Genomic DNA, 15,622 nt, shown 5'->3' with positions numbered 1-15,622 from the left:
CGGGTTACAGGGTACCTCAGTGATCCTGTCAAGTTCCTCTGGTGTCTGTGGGGCTGACGTTGCATCAGAGGTTTGGACAAGGACTCTCTTTCTCTAACCTTGTTTTCTTTTCAAAATCTGTGGTAAATATAAGTTCTTGGATTCCTGGAGACACAGTCTTGGGTCAGGCCAGAAGCTAGTGTGTCTGCCCTTCCAAGCTTCTGCAGCCCACACACTTCTCCCATTCCTAGAAATATCCCAGCTACTTTCTAGCCCCACATCCCAACTTAAATGGTTCAGTTAGACACAGGCCTCTCTCTCCCTCGTTCACTAAAGCCAGTCAGCTTCACTGAAGTCAGGTGATCCACTGTGGAAAGAAATGGGCTGGCTGCTCTGGTTACCTTCTTGCATAAATGTTAACCTTATAAAATGTGCATAGGAAGGCCTCCTAGGATCAGAGACTTACAAACCAGGATTGTCATGGGTGTGATTGGTGTAGAAGGACCATGCCGAGACTCAACTTGGATTCAGGAAATATTTATTGGTGGTTATGTACAAATATCCATGCAAAATGCTGAGGGGGATAGAGAGAGGCCAGGCCTCACAGCTGCATGGATGGCCTTGTGACTGGTGACCTGTGGTGGACATTCCCCTTGCTTTGGTTCTGTGAGCTTCTGTTGAGCAGGTCTTGGCTGTATGGCGCATCTGGAGCCATGCCCGACATTTTGCAAAGAGGTGTCTTGGTGTCTATGCTCCTTCCTCCCCTTTTAATGCAGCTATCTCAGGAAGGCAACGCTGTGCTGGCTTTCACACAGCAGTAGAGCTGGTTTTAACTTAATCCCTTGTGCTCACAGCAAAAAACTGGGGCCTCTGCTTACTTTTGGTACAGGTGAAACTTCTTTTAAAAGATTCATCACTGTAAGTTTTAGGTGAAAACATTTTAATAAGTTGCACTTATAGCATTTCCTTTTATTGATTTAGTGGCTTGCTTGTTTTAGCAGTATTAATCTTTAGATATGTATTATACATTTCCCACCCCAAGATAATTTATTCTTTAATTTTCTTTTTATTATTTTGGACATTTAGACACTTTGACATACGTATGGGTGTGTGTGTGTGTGTGTGTGTGTGTGTGTGTGTGTGTGTGTGTGTGTGACAGACTTGAGCATGTCTGTGAGTTTGGAGGTAAGAGGTCAGTGCATATCTTTCTCTATTGCACTTGACCTTATTTACTTACTTTTAGGCAGAACGTTGAGTTCAGCATTCTGACTAGATTTGCTAGCCTGGGAGTTCCAGGGATCCATCTGTGTCATCCACCCTCCTCATCCTCTAGCACTGAGATTATAGATCGGCTGCCACACCTAGCTTTTACTTGGGTGTCAGGGACCCAAACTTGGACCCTCAAACAATGGGGAAATGGCTATTTCCTATGAGCATCTCTCCAGCCAGATAAGTAGATACGTGACAGTATCACATAACCCATTCTCCTGATGTCTTAGATGATGCTAAGAAAAGATGCCCTCCATCTCTGAAATCTAGGCTAACTTTTGTTCTCTAGTAATTTCTTGTCTTTGCAACAATCTGGGCTTATTTAGACTGTGTTCGGGCTTATGACAGGGAGCTGAATCTACATGGGAATTTTCTTCTCCTGGATTTTTTTTTTTTTTAAGTTTTTTGAGACAGGGTTTCTCTGTGAAGCCTTCGCTATCCTGGACTCGCTTTGTAAACCAGGCTGGTCTTGAACTCACAGAGATCGGCTTGCCTCTGCCTCCAGAGTGCTGGGATTACAGGCATGCACCACCACGCCCGCCCGGCTTTTCCTGGATCTTTAATCCTTTTGAAATAGCGCCTGTGTTCCTTTCTCAGCTTGTTCGGTTGTGGTTTTCCTGGACTGTGCGCTCTTCCCTCTTTGTCCCTGGGCTGTTTGTGTTTGTTATGTTGCCGTTACTTTTCTATACCCTTCAGGGTTTTTTTGTTTTGTTTGTTTTTGGTTCTTTTTTTTTTTTTCACATGCTAACATTACCCTGGTACCCGTTAGTGGTTTGCTTCCAGCAGAGCATTGAAGTTAGTGGAACCTCTGAAGGGTGGAAAGCCTGCCTCTGCTCCTGTTTCTACCTCATATACCCGAGGCGAAGGACTGTATGTCCTACCCCAGCTAGGACTGTTTTGTTTTGCTCTGCTTTGCTGTGTATGATGTGGTTTCCATCAGTTAGAGAGGCCGTGGGAAGGAGAGCAGATATGCCCAGGACAGCAGCTTGGGAGCTGGAGATCAACACCCTAGAGGACTGAGCAGGAAAGGAGGCTGAGTGTCAGCGTGCTGCCGTTCACACCTCTTACATTTCAGACAAGTGCAGAGCGTGGACTGGAGCCCATCAAGTCGGGGAAGGCCTTGTGCAAGCAAGGCAGGAAGCTACCTGGAAATCACGTGTTGACTGGCTGCCAGATGGCACCTTTGGGGCTGCAAGTTCAAGCTGCACCCCACACTGGTGCCTTCTCCAAGCGAGTGAGGGTGGAAAGCAACTGGATGGATTGAAAGGGTGGTCAGGAGAGGAGCTCAGCTAGGCTTCTTTGTCTTGGAGAAGAGACCGTGAGAGGGATGGCTGGTAAATGTGATTGGCTTCTCCTGTTGGGCTGCATCACAGGAACCACAAGAGGAGGGACAATTATTTACTATTACTACAGAGCACCAGTGTCATGGTGACAGCACTCTGGCCTAAGGGCAGACTTCTCAGGTCGAGACGGTTGCTATGGCCTAGGATGCTTTGTTTTCCCCCATCACTTCTGCAGCCATCTTTCTCAGGTGTATCGTGAAACCTCTCTGGGGTCTTCTTGAAAGGAAGGCCCTCACAAAGGCCTGTAAGCAGGGCCTGCTCCTCAAGAGGGTCCCCTCCCTAGAAGTCTTAGCATCAAGAAACGTGATCTGTGTCTCTGTGTCTGGTGACTTCAGAAGCACTTCTGGATTTAATGTGAATGCCTAGCTTCCTTCTAGACAGTTACACACACACACACATACACACACACACACACACACACACACACACACACACACACACACACAAACACACTCGAGTCTCAGTCTACTGGGCTATGAGATGTGGAAGACGTAAGCTGCTTCCAAACTTTCTCCAAGCTCTGGCAAGTGGCACCATAGCTGATTCAGTGGCCATAGTGGTGGCCCATGGTCCTCCATTTTCTACCTTCCATGTTGCCCTACCTCTCTGATGTCTCTTGGGCCGGCCTTTCTTCATCCCGAAAGCATTTCTTACCTAGACTACTGACTTGTGCTGTTTCCCAGTTCACCCTTTCTTCTGTTCTTACGTTGTATTTTTATTCCAAATCTTCTTTTAACTCTTTCAGTATCTTCTTATTTCCTCAACTTCAGATCTGACTTCTGCCTGCTTTTTCCCTCCTACCTTCCATCTCTCCATTGCCAGAACTCAGCCTGTGAGCCAGGGTTTGGGGGGTGGGGGTGGGGGGGAGAGGGGGTGGGGTGGGGGTGGTATGCCTAGATTCGCTGTAGTTCTCATATGAATGCCTAAGAGCCGCTGCTGGCCTGGTGCCAGAGCTCCCTCAAACGCACAGGCAGCTGTGTGTTCTGCCCTTCAGCAGAAGATGGGGGTGGCTGATTGCATTCTAAAATTAGTCAAGGCTCTTTGGGTCGTAAATGACAGGAACCAACTCAACCCCACCTAAGCCCGTGGAACGTGCTGGACTGCAGATGCAAGTCCAGGAAGGGGTCTCACTGGGAGCTCGGTAAGAACCATCCACAGATAGGCTGTCCCGTTGCTCTCACTCGGTGCTCTGCCTTCTCTTTGCCCGAGGTCTTTTACACAGACCTGGAAAGATGGACACTCCTGGCTTATGTGGTACTTACAGCTATACTCCAAGAGTAAGGACGAGGGGCTATCTTCCCTCAGAGCTAAGAGGATTGCTTGTCTCCATCAGTCCCAGGCATGGGGATCCATGTCTCTAGGACGTAGGCCGAATAGAGTTTTGAGACTCAAGAGTGACAGCCGTATAGGAACTGTACGGGAGGGGGAGGGGCAGCTGCCAAGAAAATGGTTTCTTAAATCTACCTATTGTTTAACGCATTTAAACTGACATGATACCTCAGTGGGATTTCTATTTCCAATTTGGGGAGGGATGAAGAAGGAGAAACTCAGAACCTTTCACCTGAATCCCCCCAACTTGACCACAGTGGGCATGGTTAGTCAATGATACAGGTTTTTTTTTTTTTTTTTTTTTTTTCCCTTCACCAAATCTCATCGAGTCACCTTGGCTGACAGTCACCTTTAAATGAGGAACACTGGTGTCATCCTGGGTGACATTCTTCAAGCCATGGCTAGCTGATCAGGTCAGGAAGCTAAAGCAGCCTTGGCCCGTTGAAGACACAGCAAACGTTATGGGCACTGCATTTTTCAGTGTGTGGATTAAGGATAAAAGTGGGTGTCGTTCCTGTTTCCGTTTTACAGATGGGCAGCTAGAGACAAAAGTCCACTTAAGCCAGAGCCCCTGGTTTCACCCACTCACTACATTGGTGATTGTTTCTGCACCGTAACTTTGTCCTCCCCAGTGTGGCTCACACAGAGGAAATCTACAGTATAATGGTGAAAGTGGATTATTTTCCCGGAGTTGGCATGTTATAAAGCCTTTCCTCACTCAGTGTATTAAAAATGGATATTAATAATTCACTGAAAGGAGATATAAAAACCCAATGGCAGATTTGTTGAAGCCAGACATTTAAGAGACCCCAGGGTAAATGGGAAAGGTGACAAACAGAGTATGTGTGTCTGCGTCCTGCCTCTACTACAGGGTGTGGACTCCCGGGCAAAGAACTTACACCCTCAGTTTCCTCATCTGTAAGTTGTCAAAAGTACAGATGTCAAGAGTGTTAATCACACTGGTACCACCTCTGAGCATAGGAAAACTTAAGTGAGGAGAACATGAGAGCGAGAAGGAGGCTGGGTGGTGGCGGCGCACAGTCCCAGCACTCAGGAGGCAGAGGCAGGCAAAACTCTGAGTTCGAGGCCATCCTGGTCTACAGAGTAAGTTCCAGGACAGCCAAGGCTACACAGGGAAACCCTGTCTTGAAAAAACATAAATAAAACAAAAAGTGAGCTAAAGATCTGGTTAGTGGTTTTGTTGGTGGTGAAAATAAAGAAAATAAAATAAAGCTGCCTGGACTCTCCCACTTTAAACTTTGAACGCCATTTATGGAGAAGTTGAATATATGCCTGGGTTCTTTTCTTTTCTGAAAAGAACAAGAAAAAGGAAAAGCGGGGGTGGGTGGGGGGGGAGGTGAGACCGTAAGAGGACAACAGCCAAACATAGCCCCTTCTCAGGAATTATGTGGATAGACAGGCAGATGGGAGCTCTTCTCATAGTCCTTTGGAGAGGGTGGGACTTCCCATGGCATTGGTCCAGGTAGGAACAACAAGAGAGGGAGAAAATGACCATGGCCATCCATGTTGCTGACTCGGTGGCTTTGCTGGTGAGCTCCGTTAAGGTGAGACACAGACAGGACACATCCAGTATGCAAGACTAGTACCCCGTTTGTCCTTCTGAGATTGCCCACAGGGAGACTGGCATCTGGTGCACTGACACCCTGGATGCACCTACCAGTGACATGGGGTCAACTAGTCAGTGTATTTTTTTTCCCCCAGTGAACAATCTCTGAGCAATCTGGTTACCAAGGGCTGGGAAGCAGGGAGTGAGCGGGTGATACAAAACACTGTGATTATAAAGGATCTAGAGATCTGACGAGTTGCTCTTCTGTGCTACATGAGGCCTCTTTCTGTTGCTAATGAGTTTGGCTCCTGGTGATGGCTCCATGGTAGATGGCTTCGTAGTGGATTGTGTAAGGATGTGTCCGGGTGAATTGGCCATGAGCACAAGCAGGGTGCGTCCAGTCTTGTTCCTTTTAAGACGCCCACGTTTGGGAACCAGCTCACTCCTTGAAACCAGCGTCAGCCGCTCCCAGTAGCATCGCCCTCAGTGGCCAATTAGGCCTTCCACTAGACTCTGCACCTAAAAGGCTTGCCGCCTCTTATGTCATCACTCTAGGAACAAAGCTTCCAGTGCCTGGAGTTTTGGGGAGACACCCTTAAGCCATCTCTAAGCCATAACACCTACCAAGTAACACTTTGTCTAGCAAACATTAAAACTCCAGAACCCATTCCCCGTGCGTATTGAACCATGTTCATTGCTCCTTTTTATTGTGGGGGAAAAAAACCCTGATATAATCTGAAATGTAACAATATTAACCATTTAAAAGCATACGCTTTATTAGCTTTAGAGCACTCAACATATTGCACAACCACCGCCATTACCTGTTTCCAGCTTTTTATCACTCCACACAACCTTTGAGCTTTAAAGCAATGAGTTCAGTTCCTTGCCACGCCCCCTCTGTTTTTGGCCACCATGAGCCCACTCGTTCCATGAAGTTGGCTGACCTGAATGTCTCACAAAAGTCAACTTGTTCTATATTTGCCCTTCCTATGTGCGGACAGTTCACTTTCTAGGTTAGAAACTTTCCTGGCATCGCGGAGGGCCACTTCCTTTGTGTTTTTTACTTCATCTGATCTCCTGCCCCACCCCTATCTTTTCTCCCTAATGTTTCCAGAGCCCCCACTTCCAGAGGTAGAGTTCTTCTCTGTGTATGGAAGGCCTCTGCCACGCTTCAGGCTGAGGAGAGCCAAGGAGATAGATGGACCTATCAGGTGAGTACACAGTTGTCCTGTGGTCCCATTATGTGAGAGAGAAGGCTTCTCTGTGGGTGGATGAACTTGGGTAGTTGGGCCAATGCTACAAGGCCTCTTGCTTTGTTTTCTTGAGCACATACTGGGCTTTTCATCCCAGTAGCATCCTTCCCAATGAAAAGCCTTACAAGGAACCAGAGACAAGCATTTGGGCAGCATGGCTCAAGACATTAAGTGTTCGTGTGGTCACAAACCTTAGACGACAGCATTGGGCAGTGCCCCTTGCATTCATTTCTCATGGTACAGCCTTTAAGGAGATGGTGGGTCACAAGGATTGTTTCATTTCCCAGAGACTGGGACGCGCCTCCCTTTATGTCAGGCTGATCTTGAGGTGTGCGAGTAGTGGTTTCTGGAAAGGCCATTTAGAGAATTCTTTTTATCTGTCCACATAATGAGTTGCAGGCAAGACACCGGGTAGTTAGTGACCTGCTGCTGGGATTCCAGATGGCATTAGGGTGGAATTAATTTACCTCACTTGGAGGACTACATTTCGCTCAGTTTTGCATTTTATTTACAAAGGTCATGTGAGGGTTAGGGAAGTTGAATCGGTCCCCTTCTCAGGCAGGAAGGTTAACGTTGGCCTGCAGATAGGAGCCACAGCACCAGGTCACGGAGTTACACGGTGCATGGCTGACCTACGTGGCCCTTCAGTGTAACGACCCTTTCAGTGCAATCAAAGTAAACATAAATCTGAGATAGTCTAAAAAGCATGGAAAGTCAAGCCTGGAGATGCTGTGCGAGCATCCATTTGTTACATAGAGCTTAGAGTTGCCCTGCTCTTGCTCTGGAGTAGGTTCAAGTCTTTTCAGGCACTGACATTACCCAAACAGCTCTGTTTCTTAATTCTTGGTAAGTTACTGGAAAGTATTGTAATTCTGTTGCTGCAAGGGAAACAGAAGCTGTGGCATCATTGCCTGGACGAGTTTATAAGAGCAGATGTGATACTTAAGCCAAATAATTGAGTAAGGCAAAAAAAAAAAAAAAAAAAAAGGAAAGCCAAAGGACTACCCTGGTGGCAGTAGATCAGCCAGTGCCTACAAAACAGGAAGTGGAGACCTGTGATTCATCCAGGGAGGGCAGTGGGGGAAAGTCCCTGCAGACTGGTTGGGTGGCCAGGTTCCAGTCCAATACAACTGCTTCCTTCATGTGACCCGGGCTGTTTACCACGAGGTGAGCGAAGCCGTTTCCCTAGCCTGGCTGTCTGGCTTGACCTGGACACATCAGCTTTGCCAGGCCAGAGTCTGCATTGGTCTTTTGTGTGAAGCCTGGCATGGAGCACACAGAGCTCGGGAAGATGGCCAGACCTGTCCCAGGGCCTCCCTTGAGGCTAATCTCTCACCCTTGGGGGCTAGTGGGAACCAGTAGGCATACTTTATCAGCAACAAACATTCCCAAGTCTGGTCCTGAACACTTCGATGCAGTAGGTTTGGCATGGGATCTGGGGCTTTCTCTATTTGCTGGGCAATAGGAGGCTGCTTCCTGCCCCGTGGACGGTGCCTGTGATGGACAATGGGCAGCTGAGAGCGAGGGAGCCTCTTATGCTTCACCATCACCACTTACCTGACAGGAGGAATCAGATTGGAAGTGTTTTTACGGTCACTGTGGGGCTTCTTGCCCATGGCCACCATACCTTCAAGTCCCCAGAAGAGCTGTCCCAGGTGTTCTCCACAGGCAGCGGAAACTCAGTCCATGTTTATTTATGCTGCTGGCGACTCTCTGTTACCTGGTAGGTTTTATTTAATCAGGCTTTGTGAGTATCAAGGGCCCTAGGACCACCTAAACATGGCCGGCCCGGTGCATAGCAGGTGGCTGGAGTCTTTCCAAATACAGTGGGGAGAGCACCCCTCTCATTAACCTCGTGATTCATGTGCTTTTAGGGAGCAGGAAATGGGGCCTTAGGAATGTGGAGCAGGAAGCACAAAGTTGGTGGGAAAATAGAGTTATGTGATCTAATGAGTTTTGGAAATTGCCCTAATTATATTTGGTGCTGATCCGGGCATTTTTTTTTTTTCTTTAATGAAAATTCAGCTCAGCCAGCATTAGTGGGGAGATGCCCATAGGTCAAGAAATATGAAAGGAGCTGCAGATGCAAGAGGGAGTCTCGTAAAACTGCGCCCCTCCACCATTGCCCCTGTTATCAAGTTCGGTAGAGATAAGGAGATAGTCCTACATTTATGATACCAGAAATAAAGGCCGAGCAGGCAGGAATGGAAGGGAAGAGAGGCACGATTTGATCACCGCATTTCATTCCTTCACTTCCCACTGGATGGTTTTCTCTTTGGTGAGTAAATCTTCCTTAAATACTCAGCCAAATGACACCTGATTGTTAGTGTGTTTCCCTACCCTCATTCAGGGGACATTTTCACCAGGTCCCTAAGTCATTTTTACCTGTCCAGGAACTTGTCAACACAGATTAACTCATGGTGACTTTTCACTCCTGACCGCTCATTGGCTTGGCATAGATTTTGGTGTCAGCCCTTGAACTTCGAGGAATGTAAATCATATGACTTCTGTCTAAAGTCACCACATGACTGACTGTCTGGAGCCTTTTTTTTTTTTTTCCAGACTTAGCACATTCACTGTTGTAGGTGCGTGGCCTTCATGTGACTTCTAAACCCTTCCTCATGCCAGGCTTTTCTTGCCCATGTGACACACCACTGGTCAGATCAACCATATGACAGACACCAGGCAGTGATGCATGCACCAGTCTCTCCCACCCGGGGAGGCTGTACTTGGCCTCCTAGTGAAGCTGGGATTTAACTTGTCATCTGCCTGTAGGTTAATTTGGAGATCCGCAACTGTTGAAACTGCCAGACACAAAATCCCATGTGGACCAGCGGTGTTTCTCTCCCAAGTGCTTATTGCACAGTATGCGTTCAGCAGACGTGAACACACAGTCTTCCAAACAAGTGGCTAGCCAGCCTTATAATGTGCACATCTCTTTTTTCCCCGAGGCCCCTGCCAATTTCTCTTTCTCCTCCTCTTGCAGTTCATATCAGGTGTTGGTCCTTCCCTTGTCCTCTCAAAGCACCTTTTCTTGTGATTTGGAAGGCATGACTTCATTTTTTGGCAATGCCTCTCCTGCTGATGGATATGTGGCTGCAGAAATCCTGGCCAGCGATGTTCCAGATGACACACTGGAGTTATCTATTGGAGACAGACTGTACTATGGGGAATATTACAATGCGCCTTTGAAAACAGGAAGTGATTACTGCATTCTCTTACGGATCACAAGGGAATGGAATAAGGTATGGCTTAAAGAAAGATGTTGTGACCTCTTTGGTTTTTTTTTTTCTACTAAGATTTCATTTGTTTGAATTTGCTTTTCTCCTGTATATGGGTGGATGCCACTTGGAATAACCACAGAGACACTCTGTGACTGCTCCCTTGTGAGTGCTGACTTTTAAAGGGTGGGCGGGTAAGATCTCTGTGGGTGACTGCCCGCCCTCACTCCTGAAGGGCCTTCCGGCATCTGCCTTGGGACTGGTCTGCTTTGAGCACCTCTCCAGCTTCGTGAGGACCACAGTTAGACGGTGCCACTGAAGTCGGAATTGGAAAGGCACATTCGGATGTGGTGGCTTCCTTTATACCCTCCCAGGATGCCACCGTCTCTCATTTCCCAGGAGAGCAGGAGAGAGTGGCAGACACATTGTCAGCACTGGCTTATTTGTCATAGGCCCCATTTTCCCCACCCCACTCTGCGGAAAACGTCACCTCTACCAGCTGTGCTTTTTTTTCTTTTCTTTTCAATAATTAGCAAATGTATCGAGCTAGACAAGCCAAATTTGGTGTTGAGTCATATGGGTTGGAAACTAGGAAAATTACTTGAGTACTAAAACATCTCTTGACTGATTCATTTGAAGCAGTATGTAGCTACATCAACTGGGAGGTTCTTATTTAAAACAGGTATCAATTAAATTCTGCTTAAATCCGGAGTCTGGTGCACAATTGGCATGCTGAGAGCAAACCAAGGCTTACTCCTTAAGACGCTGTCCCAGTAGCAGAGAGGAAGGATTGCTTTGTAACAATAGTATAGGAATCAAGAATTGCAAAGTTAAAGCCCAGAATACCATCACCTCAAAATTTAAATGTAATAGACACCCTGATGGGAGCGGGGTGACTTGGTGATTGATACCTCACTCTGCTCGTACTTTGCATTTCTTTAAGGATTAATGGGGTCCAGCATCTTTCACATGTACTTGGTGGCTGTCTCTTCTTTAGGGCAAGTGTCTATTCAAGTACTTTACTAATTTTTGTTTTCGAGACAGGGTTTTTCTGTGTAGCCCTCCTGTCCTGAAACTCGAGCTCACAGAGCTATGCCTGCCTTTGTCTCCTGAGTGCTGGGATTACAGGCGTGTGCCACCGTGCCAGTTCCTAATTTTCAAAATGAGTTGTTTGATTCTTTGTTGTTGTTTGGAATTTTCTATATAATTTGGGCATTAATTTCTTATGAGATGAAGTTAAAAATATTTTCTTCCATTCCTTTTTTAAAAGTTTTTTGTTTGCTTTCTTGTCTCTTTGGTTTTTTAACACATTTTTTATTGAAAAATAAAATAATTCATATTACATCTCATTTTCTATCCCATCCCATGCATCCTCCCATTCCTCCCTCCCTCCTGCTTTCACCCCATTCCCCTTCCCTATGACTGTGACTGAGGGGGACCTCCTCCCCCTGAATATGATGCCAGGGTATCAAGTCTCTTCTTGGTAGTCTGCTGTCCTTCCTCTGAGTGCCATCGGGCCTCCCCATCAAGGGGACATGGCCAAATATGGGGCACTAGAGTTCGTGTGAAAGTCAGTCCCCAGTCTCCACTTAACTGTGGAGAATGTTCTGTCCCTTGGCTAGATCTGTTTTCTTCCATTCTTATGTGTATTTTTGTTTTGTTTTTTTCCCTTGCTTGTTTGTTTTTGTTTTTACTGTTAATAGTGTCCTTTGGTGCACACACACATAAAACCTCATTTGTGTTAGCTTTTAAGAATTTTGTAGTTTTTAAGTCTTACTTGTGGGTATTTGGTTCATTTTGAGTTAATTCTTACATTTGGCATTAGGTGAACATCCAGCCGTTTTGTTTGCTTGTTTTTAACATGTGAGCACGACTTGTCTGATCCATATTGGATCTTTGCACTTGTTCTGGTCTCCAGCCTAGGTGCTGTGATGACAAAATACCCTGACAGAAAGCAACTTTAAGGGAGAAGGAGTTTAGTCAGCTCATAATTCCAGGTCACAGTGCATCATTTTGGGAGTGTCAGGGTAGGAACCCAAAGCAGCTAGTCAGTCAAGAGCAGAGAGAGTGTGTGCATGAAAGCATAATGCTCAGCTCGCTTTACTCACTATTATGTAGTCCAGGACCCAAATACAGGGAATGGCGCCCCCCATAGCAAACTGTATCTTCCCGTTGTGCCTGCATACAGCTGGTCTACACGGCCCCTCATTAGGATTCTCTTTCTAGGTGATTTAAGATTGTATGGAGTTGACCACTATAGATGCTTCTTTCAAAAGCATCTGACACATACGCGAGATTCATTGCTGGATGCTATAGCATGCTTCATCGACTTACACGTCTGTCTTTATCCTAGTACCATCCTTCTTCATAGTATATTTTGACAGTAGAAGTCTTCAAATGTCTCCATTTTCTTTTTCCTCCCTTATATTTGTCCTAATCAATAGCCCCATTATGCCCTGTAGCTAAGGGAGATGACCAGGAAATAACTTGTCCCCTCCCCCTTTCTTGCCTTGTCTGTTCTCCCATCAGCTTGGTGCAGTTCTATCACCTTAATGCTGTTTTAAAAACTCCCTCTTTTCTTTTTAAACCAGCCTCATCCATAGTTTGCCATCTTTCCTCTGTCCATCACTTATCCAGATCCTTACTCTTGTTTTTAACCTGCCTCCTTGCTCCAGCTACTGCAAGGCGAGTTCTGTTAAAACAAAACAAAACAAACAAACAAACAAAAAAACCGCACATCTGATGCAGACACGCCAGCTCAGTGACCTTCCCTCTTTACCTGGGACCCTGTCAGTATCTCTGCTGTGACGTTTTTTTCGTTTCCTTGGTAACCACCTTGCAACCGGACAGCCCTTTGCTTCCAATCTTGACATACACATTTCTTCATTTCTAATTTCAAAACTTAGCCTCAAGGCTAAATTTAATTATATTCAAAGTCCGTGGTTACCTAAAGCTTTACCCCCAGAAAATTTTCCATTTAAACATGTTTTTGAAAACTTTCTAAGAACAATAAGCAGAATGCCCAAATGTGTCACTTGAAAGAGAGTCTTGGCCTGCAGACACTCATGCAGGCAGAACACTGTATAAATAATAAATAAATAAATCTTAAAAAGAGAAAGAAAGAAAGAGAGTCTCATGTTAAGGTTGAAGGGGTCATTCTATAACTTCTTCCCCTAGGGAGACTGTCCCAAACCCTTGGTCACACTCAAAAGTCTCCATTATCCTTAGTGACAGGGACTAAGGGACAATAGCCTAAAGAGGTACCCCATTACAGTAAATTTCTGGCTCTCTTGCTTCTTCCTGAAAGCCCGTTTAGGTGACTGGAGTTGTTAAGTTTCATGCAGATAGACAAAATGTCATTGCACGCCAGAGCCTCTCATCGTCTCATTGCTTGCCCACAACAGACATCACTACTTCTTGTGGAACTTAGGTGCCATCTCAGACTTTCGAGCATCATTCTCAGGCAGTCCTAGCCAGTTGCTCTGGGCTGGTGCAGGAATGATGCTCCTGACATTCTTTTGTCTACTTATGGTGTGAGCGTTCTGAGATCTTTTGGAAACCTAAAGAAGCGATGGCCTATACCTGTCCCCTGTGCCAGCCCCTTGAACATTGGTGATATATGAATGAATTATAAGATGTGAGAGGTGGGGTTAGGATTGTGGCTCAGTGGTAAAGCACTCGCCTAGTGTGTATGAGGTCATGAGTTTAATCCCTAGCAACACAAAACATAAATGCACGCATTTATAAAAGCTAGGTGGGACTTTAAGGATTTTCTGGTTCAAATGAGGGCATGGAAAGGCCGGGAGTCAGAGGGCCTTAAAATCTGTACTATATTGTTTAAGATGATGCCCTGTGTCTCCTGCTTAGATGGATTTCTGTTTCCCTTCCAGGAAAGAAAATATTCCTGTGCCATCTGGGCTGAGGTGAAAGGTAAAACTGTGTTCTTCCTGTGAATGCTGTTCTTCTCCCATGTTCAATCTGTAGCACTAATGTTATATTGAGGACTTGTTTTATACCGTCATAGATGACAACAGACATATATGTTAAGCTATCTTCAGAAAAATATAGGCATTCTCGTGCTATAGAGTGTGATACATTTAAGCACAAAGCCATAACTGAAGAGATAGGAGCTCATGGAAAGAGCTGTGGCACCTGGCATCTTGACTTGGCCTCGGTGCCATGAGCAGGGACCATCTTTGCTATCAGCCTCTTGTCTCTGTTGTGCTGGTGTCAGTAGCCTCACTATTGTCCTACTGTAGCCATATGATAGGAGAGATGGGCCCCAGAGACCCCAGATGAGTAACTCCAGTGGGGACAAAGTTTAGAAGAGTCCTCCCTCCCAGCTTAAGTGACTTCCCATTGGCTGAGTCATCCTGGGTTTGAGATAGGGATTAGTCTATGCTGGGTTTTGTGGTTTTGGCTTGTTGAGGGCAGAGCTGTGTGCGCCCTCATCCTACTACAATGGCACTGAAAAGGGGGAAAGATTCTTATCAGGGTTAGCTGAAAAGCCTCGTTACATCGCAAAATACGAGCCACAGTAGCCTGAGCCCTGCTGTTTGGCTGTTCACCATGTATACCCACATACACCCACTGTCACATACCAGTAATGACAACGAAGTCTGGTAGTGGACCATAAATATGGGGGACGGCACAAAAGATTGTACCTCCTAGAGCTTGGCATGGATCATACATGCCTGTAACCCAGCACTTAGGGGACAAAGGCAGGAGGTTGGTGAGTTTGAGGTCAGCCTGAGATCCATAACAAGTCCCTGTCTAAAAGGGGGAAAAAAGTTTATGTCAGCTAGAGACAGAGCCATTTATGTTATTTTGTGTAAGAGCATTCTGTTACATTTGAAGAATGAGGAATTACCCACTGACAGATCCTCAGAATCGTCTCCACTATTAAATGACGCATAATTAAAATATATTAATAAAAATAGTTCAGTAACAAAATAGAACTATCCTGCATCTAGGGGAAAAAAAAAAAAAACAACAAAAAACAAAAAACAAAAACCCCGAACAAAATAGCATAGTTTAAAGGCTGGTTGCTGCATCCAGCTCCAAGGCGGGGAATCCAGGAGTTGTACATTCTTCTTGGCAGGACCCAGATGTGCAACCTATGATGCATGGAAAATATAATCACTCTCAAACTTTAGTGCATGACATCAACCAGCAAACAGCACTGCTCTTGACAGTGGCCACCCCCTGCTGGATAGGTAAAGCCTTGGCTGTCCTGGCCACCTGGACCATGTGATGAGTCAGAATCCCTGACTTGGGTCTGTCTGATGGACCAGTCCTTCGGTTTGCTGCACAGCTGGCTCTTGGTGATGGGTGCTACTCATTTTAAACCTTCCTCTTTGCATGGACAGAGTTATCCCATGGGCTGGGGAAGCTGCCTTGGGATTGAGTAATCATGTAGTCATGGATCCTTGTTTGCCACTTTTGTTTTAAAATTAAATCAATAGGCAGCCAGCCAGTGGAATTGATTCCCAGGAATTCCATTCGTTGGTAGCTGATTCCAGATACCTTGTTAAAATTATAACCTTTGAGTCTGGAGTTTTTCCTGACCATAGTCTGAGGAATGCTGCCCTCAGCCCACACTGTCACTGTAACTCCTTACATCCCGCCCCTACCCTGAGCCCAGCTGCAGGAGACAATAGC

General features: G+C 46.0%; 1 protein-coding gene across 1 annotated transcript in view; it reads left to right on the top strand.

The window, feature by feature from the left end:
• Positions 1–15,622, top strand: part of Susd1 (sushi domain containing 1) — a 114,910-nt gene that overhangs the window by 89,988 nt on the left and 9,300 nt on the right. Inside the window, exons 13-15 of the mRNA XM_051156403.1 lie at positions 6,602–6,698; positions 9,727–9,985; positions 13,852–13,891. Of these exons, the coding sequence (XP_051012360.1) occupies positions 6,602–6,698; positions 9,727–9,985; positions 13,852–13,891 (396 nt within the window). The remainder of the gene's footprint in view (positions 1–6,601; positions 6,699–9,726; positions 9,986–13,851; positions 13,892–15,622) is intronic.

This window comes from Acomys russatus, chromosome 2 (genome assembly GCF_903995435.1).
Source record: "Acomys russatus chromosome 2, mAcoRus1.1, whole genome shotgun sequence".
In the NCBI taxonomy this organism is placed as follows: domain Eukaryota; kingdom Metazoa; phylum Chordata; class Mammalia; order Rodentia; family Muridae; genus Acomys; species Acomys russatus.
Note: the sequence above shows the minus strand (reverse complement) of the source record. Positions and strands in the feature narration are given on the sequence as shown.